Here is a 24,659-nt window from a genome sequence, read left to right on the forward strand (position 1 = left end):
GAGCCATTCGGCTCTTGAATCGGGTGCAACCGCAACAAACAAAAAACAAAAACATGAACAAGAAAACATCTTAAAGTGAATATGTGACTAAGTTCAAACAGGAAATCCAAGAAAAGACAGCAAAATATTGCAGACAAATCACCGTACACCAACGCTGTGTGCAAAAATCCCAGTAGGATGCAAGTCAAACAACAACAACAACAACCACAAGACAACTTAGATTAAGGCCATCAGTCTAACTCTGTACTACAACAAACAAACATGGCTAAACCAATACACTTTTCGAAATCACCAAAATAAAGCCATGAAAGCAATGAAACAGTGCAGGTCATAGTAACTGTGACGGAATTTTCACAATAAACAACGTAAACAACATGTACGCCAACGACGCTGTCAGCGACGTTAAGTGTGGGGTTGGTGGGGGGGGGTTGGTGGGGGGGTTGGTGGGGGGGTTGGTGGGGGGGTGGGGGGGGGTTGGTGGGGGGGTGGGGTTGGTGGGGGGGTTGGTGGGGGGGTGGGGGGGTTGGTGGGGGGGGGGGTTGGTGGGGGGGTTGGTGGGGGGGTTGGTGGGGAGGGTTGGTGGGGGGGTTGGTTGGGGGAGTCGAGGCGACGCAAATCAGCTGGCGGTGGTGTTCACAAAGTGACGACGTATTGGCGAAACGACGCATAAGGGGGAGACGTAAGGCCGTATGTGTGTGTGTGTGTGATAAGTGTTGGCGGAGCGGTGGCGCAGTAGTAAGCGCACTGCGCTACGAACCCCAGCAACCAAAGTTGTATTCCCGCTCACGGCTAACGTCAGTGGCGAGTGATACCCGAACGGCTCCCACTTCATTGACCCGCACTGACCATAAGTGGTGAAGTATGGTCAAACAATCCGCTTCACCGACACGGCGTGAAGATATCTAAATCAGTCCTGGTCGGCCCTCCGCTAGGTCGACTCAGCCTTTAAATTAGTATCTGGTGTAGTGTATAATATAAAAAAAAACTAATTTCTCCCCCCTAAAAAATCTGCACCGGAGTAGCTTTTGCGTGGTCTGGTTTTCTTGTTCTTCAGCACTGGGGGAGACAAAGGCGGCTTTGTGCGTGGTCTCGTTTCCATGCCCACACCACACGTGGCCTTCAATAGGTGCTCGCCAACAGCACTTCCAAGCGGTGTTGCAGGAGGCGTAACTGGTCAGAATAACCTACTGTACCGTGATGGATGAGTCCGTGCGGTGCGAACGCAGAGAGCCCTGCGGGTGTTCTGCGTCGGTGCGTGAGCGTGTGAGCAAATTAAAAGCTGTACAGGTGAGAGAGGTGGTGGTGGGGGGGGGTTAGGATGAGGTTAGAGGGAACAGGTGAGGTGAGAGTGACGGACGGTGAGAGTGAGTGCAGGGGCATGCAAGGCGTAGTGGTGAGGGGTGGAGTGAGTGAGGCAGGTGAGTTTGGGTTCGGGGAATTGGGCGGTGATGGGTCAGCGATATCGGTGCGGTGAATGAGACGGGCGCATTCGGGGCGACAGGTGAGATTGGTGTGAGAAAGGTGAGTTTGGGATTGTGTGATTAGCCAGGTGAGCGTGTGTTGAACCAGGTAAGTTGTGGTAAGCTTGCGGTGAGACAGGTGATGTTTATAGCGAGCCCAGGTGAGTTCGGCGCGGCATGAGTCTGAACCAGGTGAGTTGTGGTGAGCCAGGTGAAGTTTATAGCGAGCCCAGGTGAGTTCGGAACGGCATGAGTCTGAGCCAGGTGAGTTGTGGTGAGCCAGGCGAGTTCGGCACGACATGAGTCTGAACCAGGTGAGTTGTGGTGAGTCAGGTGACGTTCATAGCGAGCCCAGGTGAGTTCGGCACGGCGTGAGTCTGAACCAGGTGAGTAGTGGTGAGCCAGGTGACGTTCATAGCGAGCCCAGGTGAGTTCGGAACGGCGTGAGTCTGAACCAGGTGAATTGTGGTGAGCCAGACGAGTTCGGCACGACATGAATCTGAACCAGGTGAGTTGTGGTGAGGCAGGTGACGTTCATAGCGAGCCCAGGTGAGTTCGACACGGCATAAGTCTGAACCAGGTGAGTTGTGTGAGCCAGGCGAGTTCGGCACGACATAAGTCTGAACCAGGTGAGTTGTGGTGAGTCAGGTGACGTTCATAGCGAGTCCAGGTGAGTTCGGCGCGGCATGAGTCTGAGCCGCCAGGTGAGTTGTGGTGAGTCAGGTGACGTTCATAGCGAGCCCAGGTGAGTTCGGCGCGGCATGAGTCTGAGCCGCCAGGTGAGTTGTGGTGAGTCAGGTGACGTTCATAGCGAGCCCAGGTGAGTTCGGCACGGCATAAGTCTGAACCAGGTGAGTGAGTTCGGGGTGGGGACCCCACGGGAGGGTGCGGTTGCGCCCGATCAGCTGACGCGATCCGGTCGGACAGGTGTCACCGTTATCCCATCGACTGCGCGTGCGCCTGGCGCGCACAGGTGAGAGGGGTGCGCGCGCGCGCGCGTGCGTTGCAGGTATATATAGCGACACGGGTTTGAACACGAGCTCCCTAACGGAATGGTCGCGAGCAAACCAGCACAGCCAGCTCGACGATAACAGGCTGTGTGGAGCAGAGCAAGAAGACTGTTAGACCAGAGACTGTTATGAACACACCGACTGAGATACGCAGAGAGACGGCCGTTCGTACGCTCAGACACGCGTAGACAGAGAAGACGCACACACACGCACGCACGCACGCGCGCGCGTTACAATCGATTGAACGTCAGCGTGTTTTAGTTTGAGTGCAGTTCTTGTATTTTTCTTCTTCTTCTTTCAATCTACGGCGTTGGAGGTGACAGAGAGAGGTCAGTCATGCCCAGAGCTTTCCTCGTCAAGAAACGCTGCCCCAGCCAGGGCAGCCGACAAGCTTGGAGTCAGCTACGGGACGATGAGCGAGCAGATCACTACATCCCAGGTAACTCACCCGGCTCACTCGCCAGGCTCACTGTGTCTCCTGGTATAACTACACGCACAGGTACGGACCTCACCTGCCCCCCCTTACCTGTCTCACCTGCTTCACCCGCCTCAACTATTTGCGTCAAAAGTAACTCAGCTGTCTCACTCCACCTGTCTCGGCACAGGTAAAGTTACCGGCATCACTCACCTGTTGCACTGGCATACGCTACACCCCAGGTGTACTCAGCTGCCTCGCTCCAATCATCTCACCTGCCTTACCTGGCTCAGTGATTTTTTGGCAGCAATAGCAGTCACCCCTATTACATTAGTAGGGCACGTCATCTGCGTTAATGTGGGACCGTTTTAATTCGCCGCGACATTTGTGAACGTAAATCGTGTTTAAATGTTGTCGATAATTATAACTAATCAAGGGTATTTGTCGCGATGGATTTACGGAGCACTGACTGACGATTTCGAATCGGTAAATTAATGCGAGCGATCGCGTTTTACTACCAGTGGGCCACGCATCCAGACGGTCGCGGATTCGCCTGTCAATGCGCGCTTCCTCCGAGTGATCCACAACACGGAATGTGCACCGTGTGCTCTCGTGCGGGCATCTGTTCCGTGCCCGTTCATCTCACCGCATCGATGCCCAGCTGCTGCTGCTGTTGCTGTTGGTGTTGTATGACACGTACGGTGATTCTCACCATTGCTCTCGAGTATATATTCCGAGGAAGCGCAATCGGCAATGGTCTCGTGACGAAGACAAATAATCCATTCGGAAATCTCGCAACACCGCGAATGCAAGCCCTCGTGTCGAACACTACTTCCGCGTAATTCAGCGAGACATCGCCTGTATTGTCGCGAGATGTCTCTTTATTTATTCGTGTTGCAGTCATTGGTGAACTGAGCTCTCTCTCTCTCTACTCCTCAAAACTCGGTTTAATCACGGCGCGACTGAAAGCTGAATTCGAACCCAGCCGCTCAGCGGTCTCGCATCTGAGCCAACGTGGCCACTGGCACTATAAAGCTTCGAGTCATTTACTCGTCGCCTTTGCCCAGTCGACATCGGCCTCAATAATTGCTGGACAGCAGGAAAAAAACAACGCGATCGGTGTCCGCGGGGTGTCCAGGAGATGGCAGCACCGCTACGGATCCTTGAATCTATCCGTGCGGCGCTTGCAGTGTCGCTCCCCTCGTGTGCGTGGTGGGTTTTCTCCGAGGCTTCCCGGTTTTTACTTCCACACGGAGCCAACCTGGTGGTCATTCGTGGAATTGGACAAACTCCCCAATGTGGCAGGGCCCTCCTGGCAATACAAAAAATGCCTTGAGACTCGGGAATACGCTAATGGGTAAATAAAGGTCTTTTTGGTTATTTCGGTAAAGTCACGTGACTTTACCGAAAGAACCAAGAAGATGAATCCCTGCAGTCACGAAAGCTTTAAATCGAAATTTAAATAAAGGTCGTTATGAACATTACAACAGCACCAGATTATTCTGCACGGCGTGCGCTGCAGCATTGCATCGGCCAGATCAGTGCAAGGTTAAATACATCGCACAGCCTCATGAATGATTTCGAAGTCCTCTTCTTCATAGCGAAACAGCAAAAACAAAAAAACCGCTCTCCCATCTTAAACGGCAGAGGGCGGTAGATTCCGAGCCATCGCTGTCTTCGCCTCGCGAGCTCGAGGAAGTTTGTCCGCAGGGCACGGCGCCGTGACTTTGCGGGGGTCTGTCAGTGGCGTGGCGTTTTACTGAAACGAGGTAACACAAGCGCAACAAAAAACTAAACAAAAAAGAGAGAGCATTTTTTTGGTTTATCTCGATAAAGTCTCGACTCTAAAGAGATTCGTGATTTCTCCCCCCCCCCCCACCCAAAAAAAAAATGCCGCACCTCCGATTAGCACGGTTAGCTACGTACGGTGCGAAAGAAGTTCAACTTACAATAATTGTTAATGGAGGAGGGGGTTAGAGGGATATAATTATATTGTACAGTTATATTCCAGCCGTTGTCAATCTACTAAGTGATCCTAAATCCACGTCGGTCATGGGTGGGGAGGTGTGCGGAGGTGGGCGCGCGGGGGGGGGGGGGTTGACCATACTTCATCGTTTTGGTCAGCGCAGGTTGCTAAATGTGGTGGCGCGGTGTAAAGTTCGGTTCTGATGTTAGTGGCGCTAACCACTGCGCCACCGCTCCTCCACTCATTCATCCCCCCCCCCCCCCCCCCCCACAACGCCCACTCTGGAACAAATGATTCCATCACTGACCGGAGCGACGTTGGGAATTGCAATCCTCAACCGCATGCAAATCAGCTGATTTTCAAGCGCACATTCATCACGACTCTCGCCTCTTTTAACGTCACGGATTAGACGCCGCCGACACGCAACGATGAGCGTCGCCGATTACGAAACACATTCCCGGCTGGGAGAGACGGCAGGACACGTTGGTGGCGACACTTTCGTCGCTGTGACTCGCTGCGACGTGGCAGCACGCAGTTGCCACATTTGGGTGACGTCTCCCTGTCTCTCTCTCTCGCTCTCTCTAAATATAAATGCCGCGCTGTGGATGGGCACTCCGTAAACCACGCAAGACCGAAAACAGCACGACTTCTTGAACAATTCTGGCAAATCGCCCGATGAAGCTGGTGGTTGTTGTTGTTTTAATCAGCAGGACTAAAAAAAAATTCGATTTAAAGCTTTCGTGACTGCAGGGATTCATCTTCTTGGTTCTTTCGGTAAAGTCACGTAGAAGGGAAATAATAAAATAATAAAAATTAAACATAATAAAATAATTCTGACGACGTTTCGGCCACAACGCAAGCAGCCGTCCTCAGGTGGAGAATGAGGACGGCTGCTTGCGTTGTGGCCGAAACGTCGTGAGAATTATTTTATTATGTTTTATTTGTATTATTTTATTATTTCCCTTCTACGTGACTTTACCGAAAGAACCAAGAAGATAAAAAAAAATGTTGTGGGTTTTACCCTCCAACACTCCGGGTCTGCTGCAGTCTTAGCCAATTGCCACTTTTTATTTTCGTGACAAACTTTACTAATTGGCTGTGTCGGGTGGCAGTGGGTTAACAACACATTTATATCCACGCGATCTAACCCAAAATAATCTTTATTGTGGACGCAAGAGGCAGTGGAAACCCTCGTGGAATATATCCCTTAACCGTGCCACACACATACACACATTCAGAAAAGGTCAAGTAAAACATAAAAAAGCGCAGCCCTGAAATGTCCTGCCCACGCCACCGCTGGCAGAAGCGCCTTCTGCTCTTGGAAAGTTTTACCTCTCGCAGAGAGTACTTTGGCCTACTCTTCCACACTGGCCGGACGTCGTGGAGGAGATTACCCACACTGCACCCCCACCACACGTGACCTGCTGAACGACTGTTGGACAGAGGCAGGGAGTGGTGTTAGTTGCGGTGGTGGTTGTGGTGGGGCGTGGAAGTTCAGAAACGTGCACCCTTTGCTTCGGTGCGGTAATTGGGCTAAGGAGTGGAGCCAACGCTGAAGCCGCGTGCGGTTAACGTTTCTGCTGCGGGTCAAGTTCAGACACTGTGGGGAGGAGGGAGGGGGGAGGTCACCCAACCGGTAACTCACAATGACAAAGATCCCCCGTACAGCCTGTAACAGACTGTTGGGGGAAATGCTGTTAGCAAGCACCTATGAAGGCCAGCACCACGCCCGACCGCCTTTGTCTCCCCAGCGACGATGATTTTACAGCACCGCACCAGGTACTCGTTTGAGTCTGAGTCGACCTAGGGGAGGCCCAGAACCGGTTCGGGTAATCGTCGTCGCTGGTGTTGGCGGCCGTGAGCATGAAATCGAACCCGGGGCGGCCGGGGGGTTGGTATGGCAGCGCGCTAACCGCTGCACCACCGCTCCCCCGCGGCTACCTCGTTCACAACGAACACTCCCTTCGATCTTCGCGCTGTGCGGAACGACACGTGCCTCGATGGTTGTTGACACAGCGAAAGCGGGAGAGGGAGAAAGAGAAAATAGGCGAAAGAGAAAATAGGCAAAAGTGATCTCCTGCTCAGATGAGCATTTTGATCCTGATAATTGGTTCTTTACCCTTCTATCTGGCAACAAAACTGACACCTTTTTTACAAGGAGTCATTTTGCATAGACCACAATACCTGCAGACATAATACAAACAAAAACACATAACTCTGGTCATGTATGCACTGTCCTTGAAGTTGATTGGCCCACACCCGAGACAGCTTTCCTTAAAGCCTAGTCTCACATGGTGTTGGACCAGATGACGCCAAAAGGCTTGCAACAAGAACAACAACGACGGAGGAGTGTTCAAAATCAATCGAAAGATTTCGAAGGTTCATAGTTAGTGATTTGACCTTGTAGCGATACGATCGAACCGAAAAGGAAGCCGATTACGAAGCGAATTGCGATCATCTTCAGCTAATTGTATTATGTTCAGACCGATTAGTGAGTTAGTCAGTCATCCATTTCCACCCCCCCCCCCCCGCACCGTCGATGAGGTCGGTGGGCTACGTACGGTGCGAAAAAAGTTACATATATATTTATATTTAAAGCTTTCGTGACTGCAGGGATTCATCTTCTTGGTTCTTTCGGTAAAGTCACATAGAATGGAAATAATAAAATAATAAAAATAAAACATAATAAAATAATTCTCACGACGTTCCGGCCACAACGCAAGCAGCCGTCCTCAGGTGAAGAACAGGTCTGTCGAGAAGACAGAGTCTGACAGACCTGTTCTTCACCTGAGGACGGCTGCTTGCGTCTGTCCATAGTAGGACAACGGCTGTTCTAAAGTGGTACTCACTTAATCGACCTTGTGGGCGGGGAGACGATGATGGGCCCAATGTGGTGTGTCAGAGGTGAACAGCCGTCGATTTGCATATTTGGATTGAAAAGGGGAACGAAAATAAAACAAAAAGCGTTTGGAATGGGGCGGCGGAGGGGCGGGGTGAAGGGGGACGGGGTGTGGGGGCGGAGGGGGCGGGGTGGAAGGGGATGTTCTTGGTGTCCGTTTTTTGTTTATTCTAAATAAATATTTGAGATGTTTTCCGCGATCAACCTCAAACATTTTTTTTATTTCTGAGTCAAACAAAACAAAATCAACTTGCTCGAAGTGCCAGCCACCCGGGCCATTGCACACCTCCTATTAGCAAGGTTGGCAACGTACGGTGCGAAAGAAGTTCAACAAACACACACGCGTTTACAGAAAGAGTAAGCAGCATCAGTAGCAGCTGCAGCGGCAACGGCAGCTTTAACGGGCGGAGCGATACGCGGGTTTGCAACGGCAGCGAAAGGTTGAGAGGGGAGCCATGCGTAAGTGTGGCATGCGCTGGATAACGTAAACAGCCACGCACCCCAAACAATAAAGACAACGTTGCGCTGAGTTAGACAAACTTTGAACTTCACGCTGAAGGTCGGGTTGGTGGTCAACGAGTCCTGCGCCTCCGCTAGGTCGACTCAGACTCAATTGAGTACCTGGTGCGGTGTGTAAACTTCGCCACTGGGAAGACAAAGGCGGCCGGGCGTGGTGCTGGCCACCCACCAAATCCCTTGTGTGCCGTGCCGGCCTTCGCTAAACAGCACTTGCCCCAACAGTCTGTTTAAAAGCCCACCCCCCGGGGGATCTTTGCGCGTCGGTGTGCGTGTCTCTGTGTGTGCGTGTTTCTGTGTGTGCGTGTCTCTGTGTGTGTGCGTGTCTGTGTGTGTGTGTGCGTGTGTGGGGAGCGATAGTGCAGCGGTTAGCGCGCTGCGCTATGAACCCGGCGACACGAGTTCGATTCCCGCTCACGGCCAACACCAGTGACGATTATCTGAACCGGTCCCAGCCTCAAATGAGTACCTGGTGCGGTGTGTAAACATTGCTAATAGGGAGACAAAGGCAGTCGGGCATGGTGCTGGCCACCCACACCCTCGTGTACCGTTCCGGCCTTCATAGGTGCTCGCTAACAGCACTTGCCCCAACAGTATGTTAAAGGCTATACGGGGGTTCTTTGTTCTTTGTGTGCGTGTCTCTGTGTGTGTGTGTGTGCGCGCGTGTGTCACGGCACGTGGCTCGCGTGCGCGCGCCCGTCGCCACGGTGGAGCGCGCGCGTGCGTGCGTGCCGTGTCAGCGACATCCCAACCCACCCCCCTCCCTCCCAGGGCTGCCCGCCCTTTCCAGGAAACTCCTCTTTCCTTTGTCCCACACGCACACGGCGCGTGTGACGGCTGTGATGTTGAAGCACCCCCCACCACCACCACCCACTCCCCCTATGTGCGCTTCTTATATAACGCGCGCGAATCCGCCGTTCGGACCCGTATCTCGCACTCATGTTGGCAACCCAACGCTCTTTATCTGCCCACTCACTCACTCCGCTCTCCTATCTGTACCCTCATACCTGCCCGGTTTAATCTGGTGCATCGCCCGCTCCACTCCCAGGATATACACGAATAATGCTGTTGAGGCATTATCTGTCTCTCTGGGAGAGGCTTAATAGAGTTTCATACTGGTTTGGGACGGCTCTGTGCGTGCGCGCGTGGTACATAAAAAAAATTCCACGATTGTTGTCAGTTACATTTGCAACTCGATATATTTGAACAATTTCTGAACGAATTAAATTGATGGATGTTTTTGTCGTTGCTTATATTCAGAGCTGTCTTATTATTTTCCCCAGCAGTGAAAGGCGGCATTTTAATTGACAATGGGTGTTTTTTTTTCTTTCTGAAACACATTGTTGACCCACAAAGGATATCATTTGTTTTCACCCAGCAGTATGCATGGGTAACACCCAGAGGTGTGGACTCGAGTCATGTGACTTGGACTCGAGTCAGACTCGAGTCATGAATTTGATGACTTGAGACTCGACTTGGACTTGCATAACAATGACTTTGTCCCACCTCTGAGGTGTAGACTCGAGTCATGTGACTTGGACTCGAGTCAGACTCGAGTCATGAATTTGATGACTTGAGACTCGACTTGGACTTGCATAACAATGACTTTGTCCCACCTCTGGTAACACCCACGCTCAGTCGATTGGCACGCTAGCGTGCGGTGTGGTAAACTATGAGTAGTCCCACCTCTTCGGAGACGCAAATGGCCAGCGTTGACAATTAGGCCAAATACCACGAAGAAAATTTGACTTTTAAACAATTTTTATTGCCGCCAGCAACAACAGCACTGGAGGCGATTTCGATATGAAACACACAAAGTCACCAGCAACACAAATGAAAATAAACGCTACAAATCCACGCGCTGTGGCGCTAAAAGCACCGCGCACAACACGAAAGAAAAGTAACATGGTGGTGGTGGTGGTGGTTGTGGTGGTGGTCACCGCGCACGCCACGGTGACGAGCGAACACTTCAGAAGGTGAACACGAGGGTGCCGTCCACGCTGGTACAGAGGGAGAGAGAGTACTCCCTCGAGTGAAGGCCATTCCGCCAGCAGTGTCACGTGTAAAGCAAATTGCAGGGCCGCGCCTTCAGCTACCGAAAAGGAATTAAACCCCGACTGTTGGCTCAGAGTAAAAAAAAAAACCCTAAACTTTATTACCGCTAAAAGAGTTACGTTCCAACGCTGGTTATCTTCAACTAGAAACACATCATCACAGAGCGCAGATAGCATCACTTCCCGCACTGTGTGTTTTTGTTGTTTACGCAACCCCCCTCTAGGACCGTGTGTCACACCGCTAAACGCTGTCATGAAGAGCAGCCGGAGGTTGTTAACACATACCGTGGATATGATGTGGAAAACCCGAAGTGCCGTTGAAGTTATTGAACTTGGGTCGGGGGGGGGTCACTGCCTCGATGCTCATCCCAGCGGGAAATCACTTTGACTTTGATTTTCCATGCAAAAATTGGAGAGGGGTTATAATATTTCAACAAAAGTTGTATTGTTAGATTACCTTTTAAAATCAGCACGCCGTGAATGGGTTTTTAGATCGGCTGCCCACCACCTACATCGGAGTAGAGTTGCAGATGCAAGGATTCTCGGATGTTTAAAGATAACTTGGGATTGTTTTCGGATTTGACATATTATTTCCCGGTCGCGAAGATGATGCAACGTTTGTAAACGCTTCTTCTTGCCAACAAAAGTGACGTCACCGGATGCAAACTTGGTGGCCAATTTGTCGGCAAGATGCACGGACGTGGCCTCTAGATTTGAAGTTTTCGTGACTGCAAGGATCCATACTCTTTGGTTCTTTCGGTAAAGTCACGTAGGTGAAAAAAAATGGAAATAACTTAAAAAAATATATTTTTAAAAAATATTTTTTTTTCTTTTTATTTTCACCTACGTGACTTTACCGAAAGAACCAAAGAGTATACGAGTCGTGGCCTCATATCTTCCAGGATCATTCCCCAAAAATCCCACGACGACAAACATTCGGTCCGTGCCGACATTTCGAATCCGTTCAGTTGTACATGCAGTTACACAATTGTGTTTGGTGTTAATCCGAAGAACGGGGACAGTCCACACGGTTGTCCCCAACGGAGGAAAATAGTTGCGAGAATCCCAAGCGTGTTGCGTGGAAATTTAGTGGGATTTACCTCTTAAGATAAAACGTTTACAACGTCTAATTTTTTGTGTGTGATTTTTTTTGTACCTTTCCTATACTTTGCAGTCCTGTCGTGTTGTTTGAATTGTTCGTTGTTGCGACGTTCTGAACTGCCCCGACTGGACACAAAAAAAATCTTCATAGCTCATCGGATTCCTCCAGCATAAATTAATATTCAGGCGGTGACGTCACCACGACGTTTGTGCCAGGCCATGTGCACCTTGAGGCCACGTGTAGTGTTCGAACGCCCGCTGGCAGGAGCTCACGGGGCAGACCCAGCAGGTGCCACGGGTAGACCAACCGAGATGACCGAGATGACTGGCTGATGCACCACCTGTGCCAACTTACTGCGCTTTCATTTTATTGGTTCTTTCGGTAGTCACGTAGAAGAGAAGTAATACAATAATAAATATAAAACATAATAAAATGTGTTTTATTTTTATTATTTTATTAAAAATAAAACATAATAAAATATGTTTTATTTTTATAATTGTATTATTTCCCTTCTACGTGACTTTACCGAAAGAACCAAGAAGATGAATCCCTGCAGTCACGAAAGCTTTAGATCGAAATTTACTGCGCTTTATCCACACGGCGCTCCGCCCGTTCTTGTGAGCTCAACCTCGAAGTTCAACACGCTCAACGCACTCACTAACTAGGACCTTTCCTTCCCCGGCAGAGGCGATGGTGACGAGCGTGCCGACGCCCCTGGCGTGGGGCACTCCGATCGGTGGGTCTCCGTCGCACGCTGGCGAGCACGAGGCACCGCCCGTGGAGAGGCCCGTGGGCTCGCAGACGGCCGAGACGGCGCTGCCGATGCACTACAGCAGCAACAGCGGCAGCGGCGGCGGCGGCTGCGGCAGCGTGGACGTCTGCAGCGGCAGCAGCAGCAGCTGCGGAGGCAGCGGTGGCGCTGCGTCACCGATGAGCGACATCACCAAGGTGCGGTGCGAGTAACCAGCGCGCGTGGGAGCGGTGGCGCTGCGGTTAGCGCGCTGTGCGACGAACCCGGCGGGTTTGAGTTCGATTCTCGTTCACGGCCGACGCATGGTGACGATTTGTCTGAACCGGGCATGGGCCTCCCCTAGGTCGACTTGGACTCAAATAAGTACCCTGGTGCGGTGCTGTAAAATCATAGTCACTGGGAAGACAAAGGCGGTTGGGCGTGGTGCTGGCCACCTCGTGTAAAGTGGCTTGCAAACAGCGCTTGCCCCAACAGTCTGTTCAGGCAATACGGGGGAACTTTGTCTTTGTGTGTGCAATTGTAAACAAAACAAATGTATGTTGGACTTCATTCGCACCGTACGTCGCCAACCGTGCTAAGCGGAGCTGCGGTGGCGGTTGGTGATGGAGGTGGTGATTTAACCCAGGAAGTGTTGAGAACGTTAGGTTCAACGTTGGCGTGTATTGCTGCTGGGTCTTAGGCCAGCGATGCTCTCTCCCCTGTAAATATGTGAAGTAACCGTTTGACCAACGTTGGCCCGACGTTGAAACGTGGTTGAAATTTCGATTTAAAGCTTTCGTGACTGCAGGGATTCATCTTCTTGGTTTTTTCGGTAAAGTCACGTAGAATGGAAATAATAAAATAATAAAAATAAAACACAATAAAATATTATTATTTGTGTTTTATTTTTATTATTTTATTATTTCCATTCTACGTGACTTTACCGAAAGAACCAAGAAGGTGGTTGGAACCGTTGAAACAACGTTAATCCAACGTTGACAAGTGATTGGGACCGTTAGACTAACGTTAGACCAACGTTCGACCAATGTTGGCATGTGGTTGGAAACATTTGGCCAGCGTTGGTGCAACGTTACCGGGGTAATTATAAGAAGGGTACACACCAATAGTGCCTTCATGCAACTTCACATATATTCCTAAAACCTTTCATTTGGTGATGCTCCATTGACAGTGGTGCACAGGTACAATTAACAACACAACACATCGTATAAATTATATAATAGGCGACGTTTCGGGGCAGTGGCCATTCACAAGACAATGGTCATTGACCGAAACGTCGCCTATTTATCTTCTTCTGTCGTTTTTAGGGCCGCAGTAATTATTGTTGACGAATGAGTTTAGTTGTTTTTTTTTATTATATTTTGGTTGTTAATGTGAAATAGCATTCTCGGCTGTTCGAGGATCTGAAGGGTAAAGCCTCTGATTTGACAGTTGCTGCGTCATGACCTTGAGCAAACACGCGCAGGAATGGAACACGGAAACCCGCAATGTTATTTGTTTATTTATATATATATATAAGTTTTTTAAACATTTTTATATATGTCTAAAAAAATATATTTTCTTCACCTCTAAACATGTTCCTCTTTTCGTGTAGTATTTTTATTTAAATGTATGTTTCATGTTCTACGCTACATACATTTATTTTTTTCTCCACATTTTAGATTCGCACGGCTTTTAAAGTCTGTTTAAATTCTGTTTCTGTGAAATCCCAACGTACACTTATTATTGTTATTTAACAGATTTTACTTTGTAATTATTTCTGCTCATTACGCACTTTCTGCTTTCCACTATTTAAAACTCGTTTTTCAATACTTTCAAAAATGCATTCTCGTGTATAAGAGAAACTGTTTCTTACAGTTCGACTGTATAATCAGAGCGAAGTCAAAACCAGAAAGTCAACATTTTTTAAACATCCATAAATTTTGCACACGCAAACAGGTTTTTATTATACAGACAGTGCTATAAAAACGAAGTGCTATTCATAAATTGGCATGCTCAAATTATAATAATCTGGACAGCTGTTCGTAAATCCTCCTGCTGGGTGGCCCGACCACAAAACTACGGGGATTGTTTGACCATACTTCACCACGCTGGTCAATGCGGTTTGGATATCACACAAGCGTCTGATTTTAGCCTTGGCCGGGACTTGAACTCCCATTGCCGGGGTGGACGGTCAAGCAACCGTCCACGATTCAGGCGACATTGGAAGGCCTCCATCCAGCAGTGGGTTTATCAAGAAAGGGATGTTGGATAAGTTGTTTTGAATAACTCTATTATCTTACGTAAAGACGACAGAATGTGCTGTAATCTCAATGTGCAATCATTTACAGCTCGTCGGATTCCTCCAGTATAAATAAATATTCTGATTTTGATTTGTCTACATAAAGGGAATTGATTTGAAAGTCAAATTCCTCCTTGGGGCAATATGAGCAAAAAGAGTCGCGCGTAGCTCGATGAGAGATTAAAACTTCACACAAATGACGTTGCTGCTGATGCTGCTGCTGCTGCGTTGGCCGTGGTGCACAAGCACAGTTAAGAAGCGAACAAGAAGCCTCGACACATTCGTCAATAACGCTGCGGCCTTGAAAGGAAAAAAATATATATTGGAAATGGCCCTTCATATCACATCTGTGTTAAAACTAACACAAATCCCTAACCCATGGCCCACACGTCTTCTTTCTGACGGGGTTTCCACATTAGCGATTAGATGTTACATACCTCGCCTGGTATACAGGAGGTCTTCGGTTCGATCCCGACCCTGACGCTTACTGTGTATTTGGAGTTTGCATGTTCTCGCCGAGGTCACGTGTTTTTTTCTCCGGGTCCTCCGGTTTTTCCCAGAACATTTAGAAACGTGCATTGAGAGCATTTGGCTGCTATAAATTTCCACGCGATAAGCCACTTCGTTGAGCTATGGCCAGGTTGCTTCTGAAAAATAACGAAATAATTTAATCAGCCTTACCTTGTGACATAAAAAAAATAAAAATAAATCACAACACGACGATTATCGCAATGCCAGTTTCCCTTAACTTTGTTGTTCAGCATGTTTATTGTTTTACTTGTGTACTTTGCTGTAACTTTTGTACTTATTCAGGTTACTCAAAGGTTATACAGCTGCAGTTCACTCTAATTCAGGCTGCCGTGAATATTTATAATAACTACAATCTACAACACTTACAAGGCACATTCAATTACGTAATTAAATTCACTGAAAATTATCACGTCATATAACCCCCCATTATGTCAACGAGTCCGCAATGCACTGATTTAATGGTGAATAGCTACTGTCAATTTTTGTTTTATTCAGGAATGAAAATACAATTTATTGTATCTTTTAAAGACGAGCGGCGACAATCGCGGCAATATTTTTCCGCAACGGACGACACGGCAATGTAAAATTTCGATTTAAAGCTTTTGTGACTGCAGGGATTCATCTTCTCGGTTCTTTCGGTAAAGTCACGTAGAAGGGAAGTAATAAAATAATAAAAATAAAACATAATATAATAAAATATTATTCTACGTGACTTTAGCGAAAGAACCAAGAAGATGACACGGCAATGCTTGTAACCTCACGTTCCCTCCTGACTCTTACCCCCCCCCCCCCCCCGGTTTGCCACGCGCGGATTTCCACCCCGTTAGATGGAGGACGGCGGCATGGGCCACCTGTCGTGCCACCTGTGCGGCAAGGCGTTCCACCTGGTGCGCATGCTCAACCGCCACATGAAGTGCCACAGCGACATCAAGAAGCATGTGTGCAACTTCTGCGGCAAGGGCTTCAACGACACCTTCGACCTGAAGCGCCACGTGCGCACGCACACAGGTGAGGGCGGCGGAGGTGCTTGCTTGCGCGCTTACGACCGTGCAAATCTTTTGGTCGTTTTTTAACCCACTTCCCGTGAACCAATCGAGCTGACATTTTGCACACAGACTCGTTGTGCGTGACAATTTCTTTTCATGAAAAAAATTTCCAAAATTGTACACTTTTTAGGAATTTTTTTTTATATTTAATTACCAATTGCTTAATGGTGGCAGGCAATCATCTGACCCATGGGTGGCACCCATCTCAAGCCAGAGGACGAGAGGACTCTAGCCGCCACGCATATAAAGGATTTATAGTGAAAAACTTTGCTTTTACGGGTTAATTTTTTTGGCAATGCTCACTCCTCCACGAGCCACCAACACCTACCAATCTTTTTTCAACCAAATAAGACCTCTTCTTGGTTCTTTCGGTAAAGTCACGTAGAAGGGAAATAATAAAATGATAAAAATAAAACATGATAAAATACAATTGTCACGACGTTTCGGCCACAACGCAAGCAGCCGTCCTCAGGTGAAGAACAGGGCTGTCGGAAAGACAGCGTCTGTCTTTCCGACAGACCTGTTCTTCACCTGAGGCTGCTTGCATTGTCTTTCCGACAGACCTGTTCTTCACCTGAGGACGGCTGCTTGCGTTGTGGCCGAAACGTCGTGAGAATTGTATTTTATTATGTTTTATTTTTATCATTTTATTATTTACCTTCTACGTGACTTTACCGAAAGAACCAAGAAGATGAATCCCTGCAGTCACGAAAGCTTTAAATCGAAATCAAATACGACCTACTGAGCCATATAGCTCTTTTTTTCCGAAGCGACCTGGCTATCGAAAATGATAGCTCAATGTTCAAGTGGCAGTTGACTTGTGAATGTTGATTCTAAATATGGAGGGGAAAACCGGAGGGCCCAGAGATAAATAACACGTGACCACGGGGAGAGACACATGGAAACTCCAAATATGCAGGCGTCAGGGTCGGGATCGAACCCACAACCTCCTGTATACCTGGTGAGGGTGATAACATCTCACCACCACAAACCCACGCGATGAAAACCGAACTAAATTGTGAAAAATTGAATACCAATATGCCCAAGAAGGCAGTGTTTTACCCGCCATGATTTATGGTTCACAAAAGTGGACACCGACAAGGTGATTCGAACAAAGAAGCGTGGAGACGTTGCGTGCTTAAAGTTACACTGAGAGCAGAGAGATCGTACGTATACTAGAGACGTACATTTGTAAAAGTAGAAGCTAAGTGGGCTTGGGCACACACGTCGTTGGAAGGGAGAGGAATTATGCAGAGGTGGCTTTACCGTAGAGACGGAGCGATTAAATAAGCTCGTGTGCAGCAACTAGATGGTGTGTCGCATTGCAAGACCACGACAGATGCCTACAGCTTGGGGAGACTTTCAGCAAGCAGTGGGTAAATCATGGCTGATGATGATGGTGGTTTATGATTGGGAGATACGATCAAGTGAGGGTCCCTTTAAAACTGACTTTTTTGTTTACCTTTTCTCTCTGCATGCTTCGCTTCTTGATGTGTGGGTGGAGTGGGCGATAGGAAGAGACAGAGATTGGGGTGGGGGGGATTGTTTTATATATAGTTAGGTTTGTTATTGAATTAAAACTGGATATATCAGATGAGCAGGGAGTGGTGGCACAGTTCAGAGCACACACCGCCACACTGTGAACCTGGCATTTGGAGTTTGATTCCCGGCCATGGCTGACTTTGGTAGCAAGTGATATCTGAACTGGTGCTGAAAAACTTGAACTGGTCCTGAAAAATGCGCATCGTCTAATATACAGATGCGTGTATTAGTGAAAACGCCGACCGAGAATTCAATAAGATAAACGCATACACACGTATCTAATGCTACACAGTCAAAATTAACCCATGTGTGCTTTCTGATCCACGTGTTCCTCTTTTTCTCTTGCCAAATTCATACATTCCCCTTCCTTTTCAAGTTTGGCTATCCAAACGCACTCCAACCTGTTCTGGATCATATTTTTATTCCATCATTTGTATTCAAGTCTGCCTTCACTAGGCACCATCAGTACACACAATCCGCCATGTTTCCCAGATCATTTCTAACGACGGATATCTCCACGTTTCACCGTTTGTCGCAATAGAATAAAATGATAGTTTTAGAATCGTACAATGTCTGAATGCCAAACTTATCGATGACAAAATCGTTTACTGCTTTCGCTTCCTCTATCTCTCGCGTACGCACGTGCCAGGGGTGCGTCCGTACAAGTGCGAGGCATGCAGCAAGGCGTTCACCCAGCGCTGCTCGCTCGAGTCGCACCTCAAGAAGATCCACGGCGTGTCGCAGCGCTACGCCTACAAGGAGCGGCGCACCAAGCTGTACGTGTGCGAGGAGTGTGGCTTCACGGCGTCCAGCCAGGAGGTCTTCGTCGTGCACCTCCGCGAAAGCCACCCCGACAGCGCACAGCTGCGCAAAGTGACGCGTCGCCCTGCTTGCATCCAGACGGCGCTGCAGCCCAGCAACCGCTAAATTAAAATGTATACATACTTATTAATATACACAAAACCAACGACGACAACAACAAAAAACTATTTTGCAAATGGTGCAAAAAAACGACAAGAAAGGAAATCTGATTTTTATTTTGTGGAGGAGGCCATTTTGTGCGGTTGCCATTTTGTTTGGTGGCCATTTTGTGGCAGCAAGGATATTTTTATAAAGAAGCCAGCGCCCTGTCTTTCTCAGAATGTGGCTTCCATAAATAAGGAAATTGTAATAAGCGTGCTTATCCATAATGTTTTTTATTATCTTTAAAAATATATCTTATGAAAAACACAAAGCACTTATCTTAGGTGGCGGTACCGTGCCTGCTGATTTTGATACAATTGAGAAACTTGGATTCCTCTGAATGCTTTGGAAAGCTCTGCACTCAAAACTCCCAGTACAGTAATGATGTTCTCGTGCCAGGGCAGAGGAATATTTTGCATGAAGAATTGAAGCGATAAAAACCCATATACATAATAATCAAACAAAAATTATATTTCCAAGCAGCGTGTTTCACACTCCAATACTTGGGTGAATACAATAACGTGAATTCAAACAATTTAACATCTACTGGAGGAAAAAAAACTGAGCAATATATTTAATGCATTTAATTCAAAGGTATGTTTGAACATAACAGGTTTGATATTATGTTGTGTGAAGATAAATCCGCAAAAAGTGATTCTCCTTTTAAAAACACACCAGGCAAACTTCCTTGTAAAACAAAAAAACCCGACCATTCCAGAAACTCATATTTAAACAAATCCTTCACGTGGGTGGGGAATCTTTACATCCACATTAGCCTGCATTGATACCCAGTATTTCGGGCATTATGCTACTGATAATAGTGGTAACAAAAAATGCACACGCGCACACGCGCGGCTTAAAACTCATTCGGCCAAGAACAGCAACAGGCGGACGCGTGCGATTTGACCTCTTGTCTCTCGCCAGTGGGTGCAGCCACACACTTTTGACCAAACAAAATACTTCACGACTCTTTTTTTTCCATTCTTACAGAAGCGTATCGGCACGCGCAGCGGTTAGCGCACAGAGATATGAACCCAGCTGCCAGCGTGATCCCCCGCAACAGATAACAATCAGTGGCGAGTGGTGTCTTAACCGGTCCAAGGCGCAATCCCCCCCCCCCCCCGCCTTATCAACCAGCACTGACCAGCGTGGTGAAATATGGTCAAACAACCTTGGGTTGTCACCTTTGAGGTACCAAAAAACCGGACATTGTGGCAAGAAGACTATTTGACGATACAGAAAGAGGGGATAAGTAGATGTAAGTGAATAGTTTTGATTGAGTGGTGTATGAGTCTTGTTATTATTACACATTTGACAAAAACCGGGACTTTTAATGTCACCGGAAGACTTATAGATTTCCCAGACAGGAGCTACTACGAAAATAGGGATTATCCTTATTACAACCAGGACAGGAGGCAAGGCAATCGTCCAGCTTTTGATTTAAGGAAGGGCGGTAAATAATTTTATTTCTAAAGCGGACTACCAGAGTGATTGATGGATATCTCTGCAGAACATTTACGGGCTATTGCCAACATTTTACAAATGTTTGAGACCGAAGTTTTCTTCTTCTTTTTTTTAAGGGAAAGAAAAATGTGCTTGATCATCACCGCCTAGATGCCTTCGCGTTACTTTGCGGACATAAATCTATTAAACTGACAGCGTCAACTGCATCGCTAATACATCTGAAGGAATGCAGAGTTGCAGACTTTTAAAAAATTAAATCGCACCGAGTGAAGAGTTTGACAAAGCTTCAGGCCACAGCCTTCTGGGGGTGACACCACACCCACTGTAGTCATAAAAAAATATGTTGCTCAGGTTTTTTTTCCTAATTTTTTTTTTATATACGAGGTCTCCAAAGGCAACGGTAAAAAAATATTAAGAAACTGGTTTTGGTTCCAGTCAAACGGGGCTCGGGTGCGCGACTGTTGAAAGGCACTTTGAGCTGCGGTTCACGTTGTGTAACGTTCAATGTATTTGTTAACCGTTCTGATGAGTTTTCTTTTTTTACAAACACTGTAATGGGTGATTCTGCGCAAAGGTTTATCATCAGCGCACGTTGCTTGTCGATGGCACCGTGACAATAACCGCGGCCTCGGTGTCACAGGGAATGCAGTGGCACGGGGCAAGCGTGCAGCGGTGCATTTAGCGCGTCTTCGCCTATGTAGTCATCATCAGGCACGGTTTATCTCACTGGGATGCCACGATGCCATCGACTGCACGGTGGTCGCTACTTGCGGGGCACGTTCTCTCCATTTGGCTGCCTGCAGAATTGGTCAAAAGTGTTACAGTAAAAGCATGATAAAAATATATACACACACATACTCAGAGTTGATCACATCCAAGTGAGTTCCTCGTAAGATTAGTGCACTTATTCTGCTCTAAGTTGAGCACTAAAATAGAGCGTCTTAAATATTAGCCGTAACGTTAGATATTCTTAGGTTTTTTCGGTAAAGTCACGTAGGTAAAAAACATTAAAAAGTAAAATAAAATAAAAAATCACGACGTTTCGGAGGCAACACAAGCTTCCGTCTTCAGGTGGTACCGTCACAGCCACGACAGCTGTATCAAGTAAATGAGATTCACAGCTGTGTGGTATGTAGTGTTCTCAATTATCTTTGGCCACGGCTCGTGTATGTCCTTACTGGGTGGCGAGAGAAATTAGACCATTCGTCAAACATATGCGTAGGCATATACGTAACATGCACATGCATTTACATTTCATTTCGTTCATTACTGTACATGCAACGAACCCATTTTAAAAACTCACCCCATTGATGATTTTTTTCTTATAACGAAATATGTGCACGTATACCACTGTCATTGCAGTCGCTTATTTTCTTGAATAATTTGAATGTCTATACAATGTAGGCCTTACATTAATGTTTATGAGTGTGTGTGTGTGTATATATATACTTTTTCAATTCTATGCAAAACCAGGAGTACGATAGTTGAATGGAACGGTTACTGATTGGGTCAACTTTTCAAAAGGTTTCTCCATTTTCAAGCGGCTTAATTTCTTTCAATCGAATGTAGACTGTTATTGAATTGAGTTGTTTTTTTCGTGCATGAAAATAAGGACAAGCATAGCCATTTATATTTGGGGGGGGGAAACCTGTCAGGGTTTTTTGTTGTTGTATTTCTTTTTTTACATTTTTATAAAATCGCGAGCGAAGCTGTGAGTCTTCACACGAATGAATACTTCAGCACTGAGGACTTCGTTGGATTCAAACCCAGAATCTGATCCACGACAGATGTTTTTGCTCCAGATCATCCAAAGAAAATGTGCACGTTGAAAACGGATGCACTCTCGTCGTCTTCCTTTCAACGTAATTCTTTCGGAAATATGAGGGGAAATTTGAAAACAATACACCGGAACTGTGTGTGTGTGTATATGCGCTTCGAAGATCTGGATGCAGAGTAGCGGTCTGTTGCTGTGAACAGACGGCAACGGATCAGGCTTTAACTTTTTTATTACCGAACATTTTCTGGGTCGCTGGCAGACTGGTGTAGTAGGTGGCACAGCCCAAAGCGAGAGGTATGCTGGTTGTGGTGTGCCGGGTGAGGAACGAAGCCCTGCGCATGATTGTGTTGTATGGGCAGGCCCATTAAAGGCTATTGTGAGTTTTAATGTGCATGTCACCTAATATGAAAAAATTGCGGTACACGGTCTTTGTGTGTATATATATATTTTAGTCTAGAATGTTTCAATTTTTTTACAGGGTGACATTCAAACCCCCTTAATTTCTCACTCGGATAATCATTGCGGGGTCAATGGAATATTTGTTAATGGTATTTGGCAAGTGCTGTATATGTTGTATATAAATCGGTAGCTCTGTTCCCACCCATGAATGAATTCAGTTTGGGTTTTCCAGAAAACCTTCATTGGGCCCAGCCGTACGAGCCAGCAGTGATCAATGGCTACCTGTAACAGCAGCCATTCACAATTCTACCCGAATTCTGGAAAACGATGACTGTATTGATTCAGCATGGAATGGAGTTACAGTGAATTGTTGAATTCGTTCCTATTGTTTTTGTTCATGGGAAACTTGCAATGCTGTTGTTTTTTTTTAAAAATTGAGTTTGCCTGGAGAATGTAAGAATTGTGATGAAAACCATATTGGTGTCTGAGATTATTTCTGGGTATCGGTGAATATCGGTTTTTTATTGTAGAGCCAATGGCCTGTAAGGTTAGTTGTCTACCAGTTATGCCATTAATTGGTGTTGACTGGGTAATTGTGTATTTGTATTTTTTTTTATTTTATATACGATTGGGCTGGGTTCAAGGAGGGCAGGTGTCATTGTGATTACGATAGAGGGAGGCAGGTAAAGGTGTCTATATTTTTTGTTCGAGTATCACCTCAAATGGAACACTAGACTGCCACTAAAATGCACAATAGATAACGCTTAAAACTGGAAGGTGGTCCTTTGACTGAAAACAAGTATCCAGCAATGAGGTACAACCCGAAAACAAAAGTCTGAGAGCTACACAGCACAACCGCCAATACCTACATAACACATCGCTTGCGTGCTCTGCGTTGTATTACTTGGCATCAGGTGTTCCTAATTGAGATAAACAAAAAGGCTTCAACATCGGAACCTGGGCTCCGGTGTAAACAGTGTCAGACGTCAGGCGTTCCACTACATGTCTAGACGTTAGTACACAGGGGCTAGTGGCCCGTGACACGAAAAGCAAACTCCGAAAAGGGGCTAAGACTGACAGACAAAGGCAGAACGGGAGTCACGTTTGTGCCTTAAAAGGAAACACAGCCCAGAGCCTCTTTCTATAGCAACGTCAGTGTTTGGTCACTCCGTGATGGATGCAAGTGAGCGAGGCTTCTGTATTTGTAGAGTTCTCAGTGGCATGTGTAGAGTTTGCACACTGGGCCGTACTAGAAACTTCCACTTGTACACTGACCTGTCCAAAATGCACGTAAGAACAATGTGTTTCTTGTTAAGGCCCCTTTGTCAGAGCTTAACAGTTGCCTCGGTCGCATCGGCAGGTCAACTTTTGCACAGGTCCTGTATTTTGTCGGAGTATATCAGACGGTTGGAATTGTGTAACGTTGGTGGTCTTGCATGGTCTGCTGAAATTCTGGATGCGTAGAGTGACAATTAAGTTTATATATACACACACAATATTGCTTGATTGCATTACATTTTATAAAACTCCACAGTTTTTTTCGGGAGAGCCTCATGAAATCTCAAGACTCGTTTTCGAAGGTTCTTATAATCGGATACTTAGCCAATTCCGTTTTGATTGTATAACGTTTAAGGATATTGGAGTACCCCGAAACAAAACCCCCAAGCATCGAAGGGGGACCGGATATCCCTCGGAAATTTGTAGAGGATAGTTCAGCAACATTAACCGCACTGCCATCTACTGGTCACGCTTGTATCACAGCATCTTCTCGTGTGGTGATGGAGGCGGTATTGATTCACAACCCTCGCCTGAGAGATGCTTGATTACAGGCGTTCGTCACCGCGCCTAACATTTTAGTTAATTTATGCAAACTTATGCCTGCCCAAAACATTTCTGTCACTGAATATTTTTTTTTAGTTTTAACATTCGCGACAGGATTGGAGCTCGGGTCCATGTTAAAGAGGCACTCCCCCCTCTCTTACTTGCGTAGAGTTGCCAGCTATCCTGGTTTTCCCAGGATCATTGTTTTAGGTAGATTTCTTGGTAAATCTGTCAGTCTTCCCAAGACATTAAAAGTCACAGTTTTTTTTATCAGAATACACCGCTCAAAACAATGCATTTATTTGTAGTTCTCTTTTATGGTATTGTGAGATATTCTAATTCACCTTCCCATGTTATGTACTGGGTTTTTTTTTTTGTACCTCAGAGGTGGAAACCCTTATACTTGCTATCTAAGTATTGTGCCTCGTCTGCCACTACATGGATATGAATGTAAATTATATGTTTTTTTTTTATTTCAAAGATGGCAAAAGTGCCTTTCTGCGGATAATGAGCCATTATTTTTTATGTCCCTTTCAAAAGCTTACATCTTGTGTCACCAAGGAGTGGAACGCCCATCTTGATACAGAAGGCAAATGTATCAGCGTATCGATTGTGAGCTGCACTACATTGATGAAACACGAGGTAGTGTTTTCGGGATCGGTGAC

The 24,659-nt window shown here is 46.8% G+C and overlaps 1 protein-coding gene across 6 annotated transcripts; it reads left to right on the forward strand.

The window, feature by feature from the left end:
• The first annotated feature begins 1,330 nt into the window (after window positions 1-1,330).
• LOC133356327 (putative transcription factor Ovo-like 1) lies at window positions 1,331-22,648 on the forward strand. 6 transcript variants are annotated; one of them, XM_061573790.1, is made up of 5 exons: window positions 1,331-1,418; window positions 2,787-2,909; window positions 12,108-12,370; window positions 15,810-15,990; window positions 18,220-22,648. In XM_061573790.1, exons 1-5 carry the CDS (start codon window positions 1,379-1,381, stop codon window positions 18,495-18,497), a joined length of 885 nt encoding a protein of 294 aa, XP_061429774.1. In that variant the 5' UTR covers window positions 1,331-1,378; the 3' UTR covers window positions 18,498-22,648. The 6 variants fall into 6 exon arrangements, with proteins under 6 accessions (XP_061429774.1, XP_061429777.1, XP_061429775.1 ...); XM_061573793.1 differs by lacking the exon at window positions 1,331-1,418 and adding an exon at window positions 1,471-1,501; XM_061573791.1 differs by lacking the exon at window positions 1,331-1,418 and having other exon boundaries at window positions 2,486-2,909.
• The last annotated feature ends 2,011 nt before the right edge of the window (window positions 22,649-24,659 follow it).

This window comes from Lethenteron reissneri, chromosome 53, assembly GCF_015708825.2.
Source record: "Lethenteron reissneri isolate LAM-NWPU_2019-01 chromosome 53, ASM1570882v1, whole genome shotgun sequence".
Taxonomy (NCBI): domain Eukaryota; kingdom Metazoa; phylum Chordata; class Hyperoartia; order Petromyzontiformes; family Petromyzontidae; genus Lethenteron; species Lethenteron reissneri.

Coding starts and splice junctions, on each gene's coding strand:
- LOC133356327 (XM_061573790.1), top strand. CDS start 1,379: ATGCAAGGCGTAGTGGTGAGGGGTGGAGTGAGTGAGGCAG. Junction 1,419..2,786: donor GGGTGGAGTGAGTGAGGCAG/GTGAGTTTGGGT, acceptor ACGGCGTTGGAG/GTGACAGAGAGAGGTCAGTC. Junction 12,371..15,809: donor CGATGAGCGACATCACCAAG/GTGCGGTGCGAG, acceptor CCACCCCGTTAG/ATGGAGGACGGCGGCATGGG.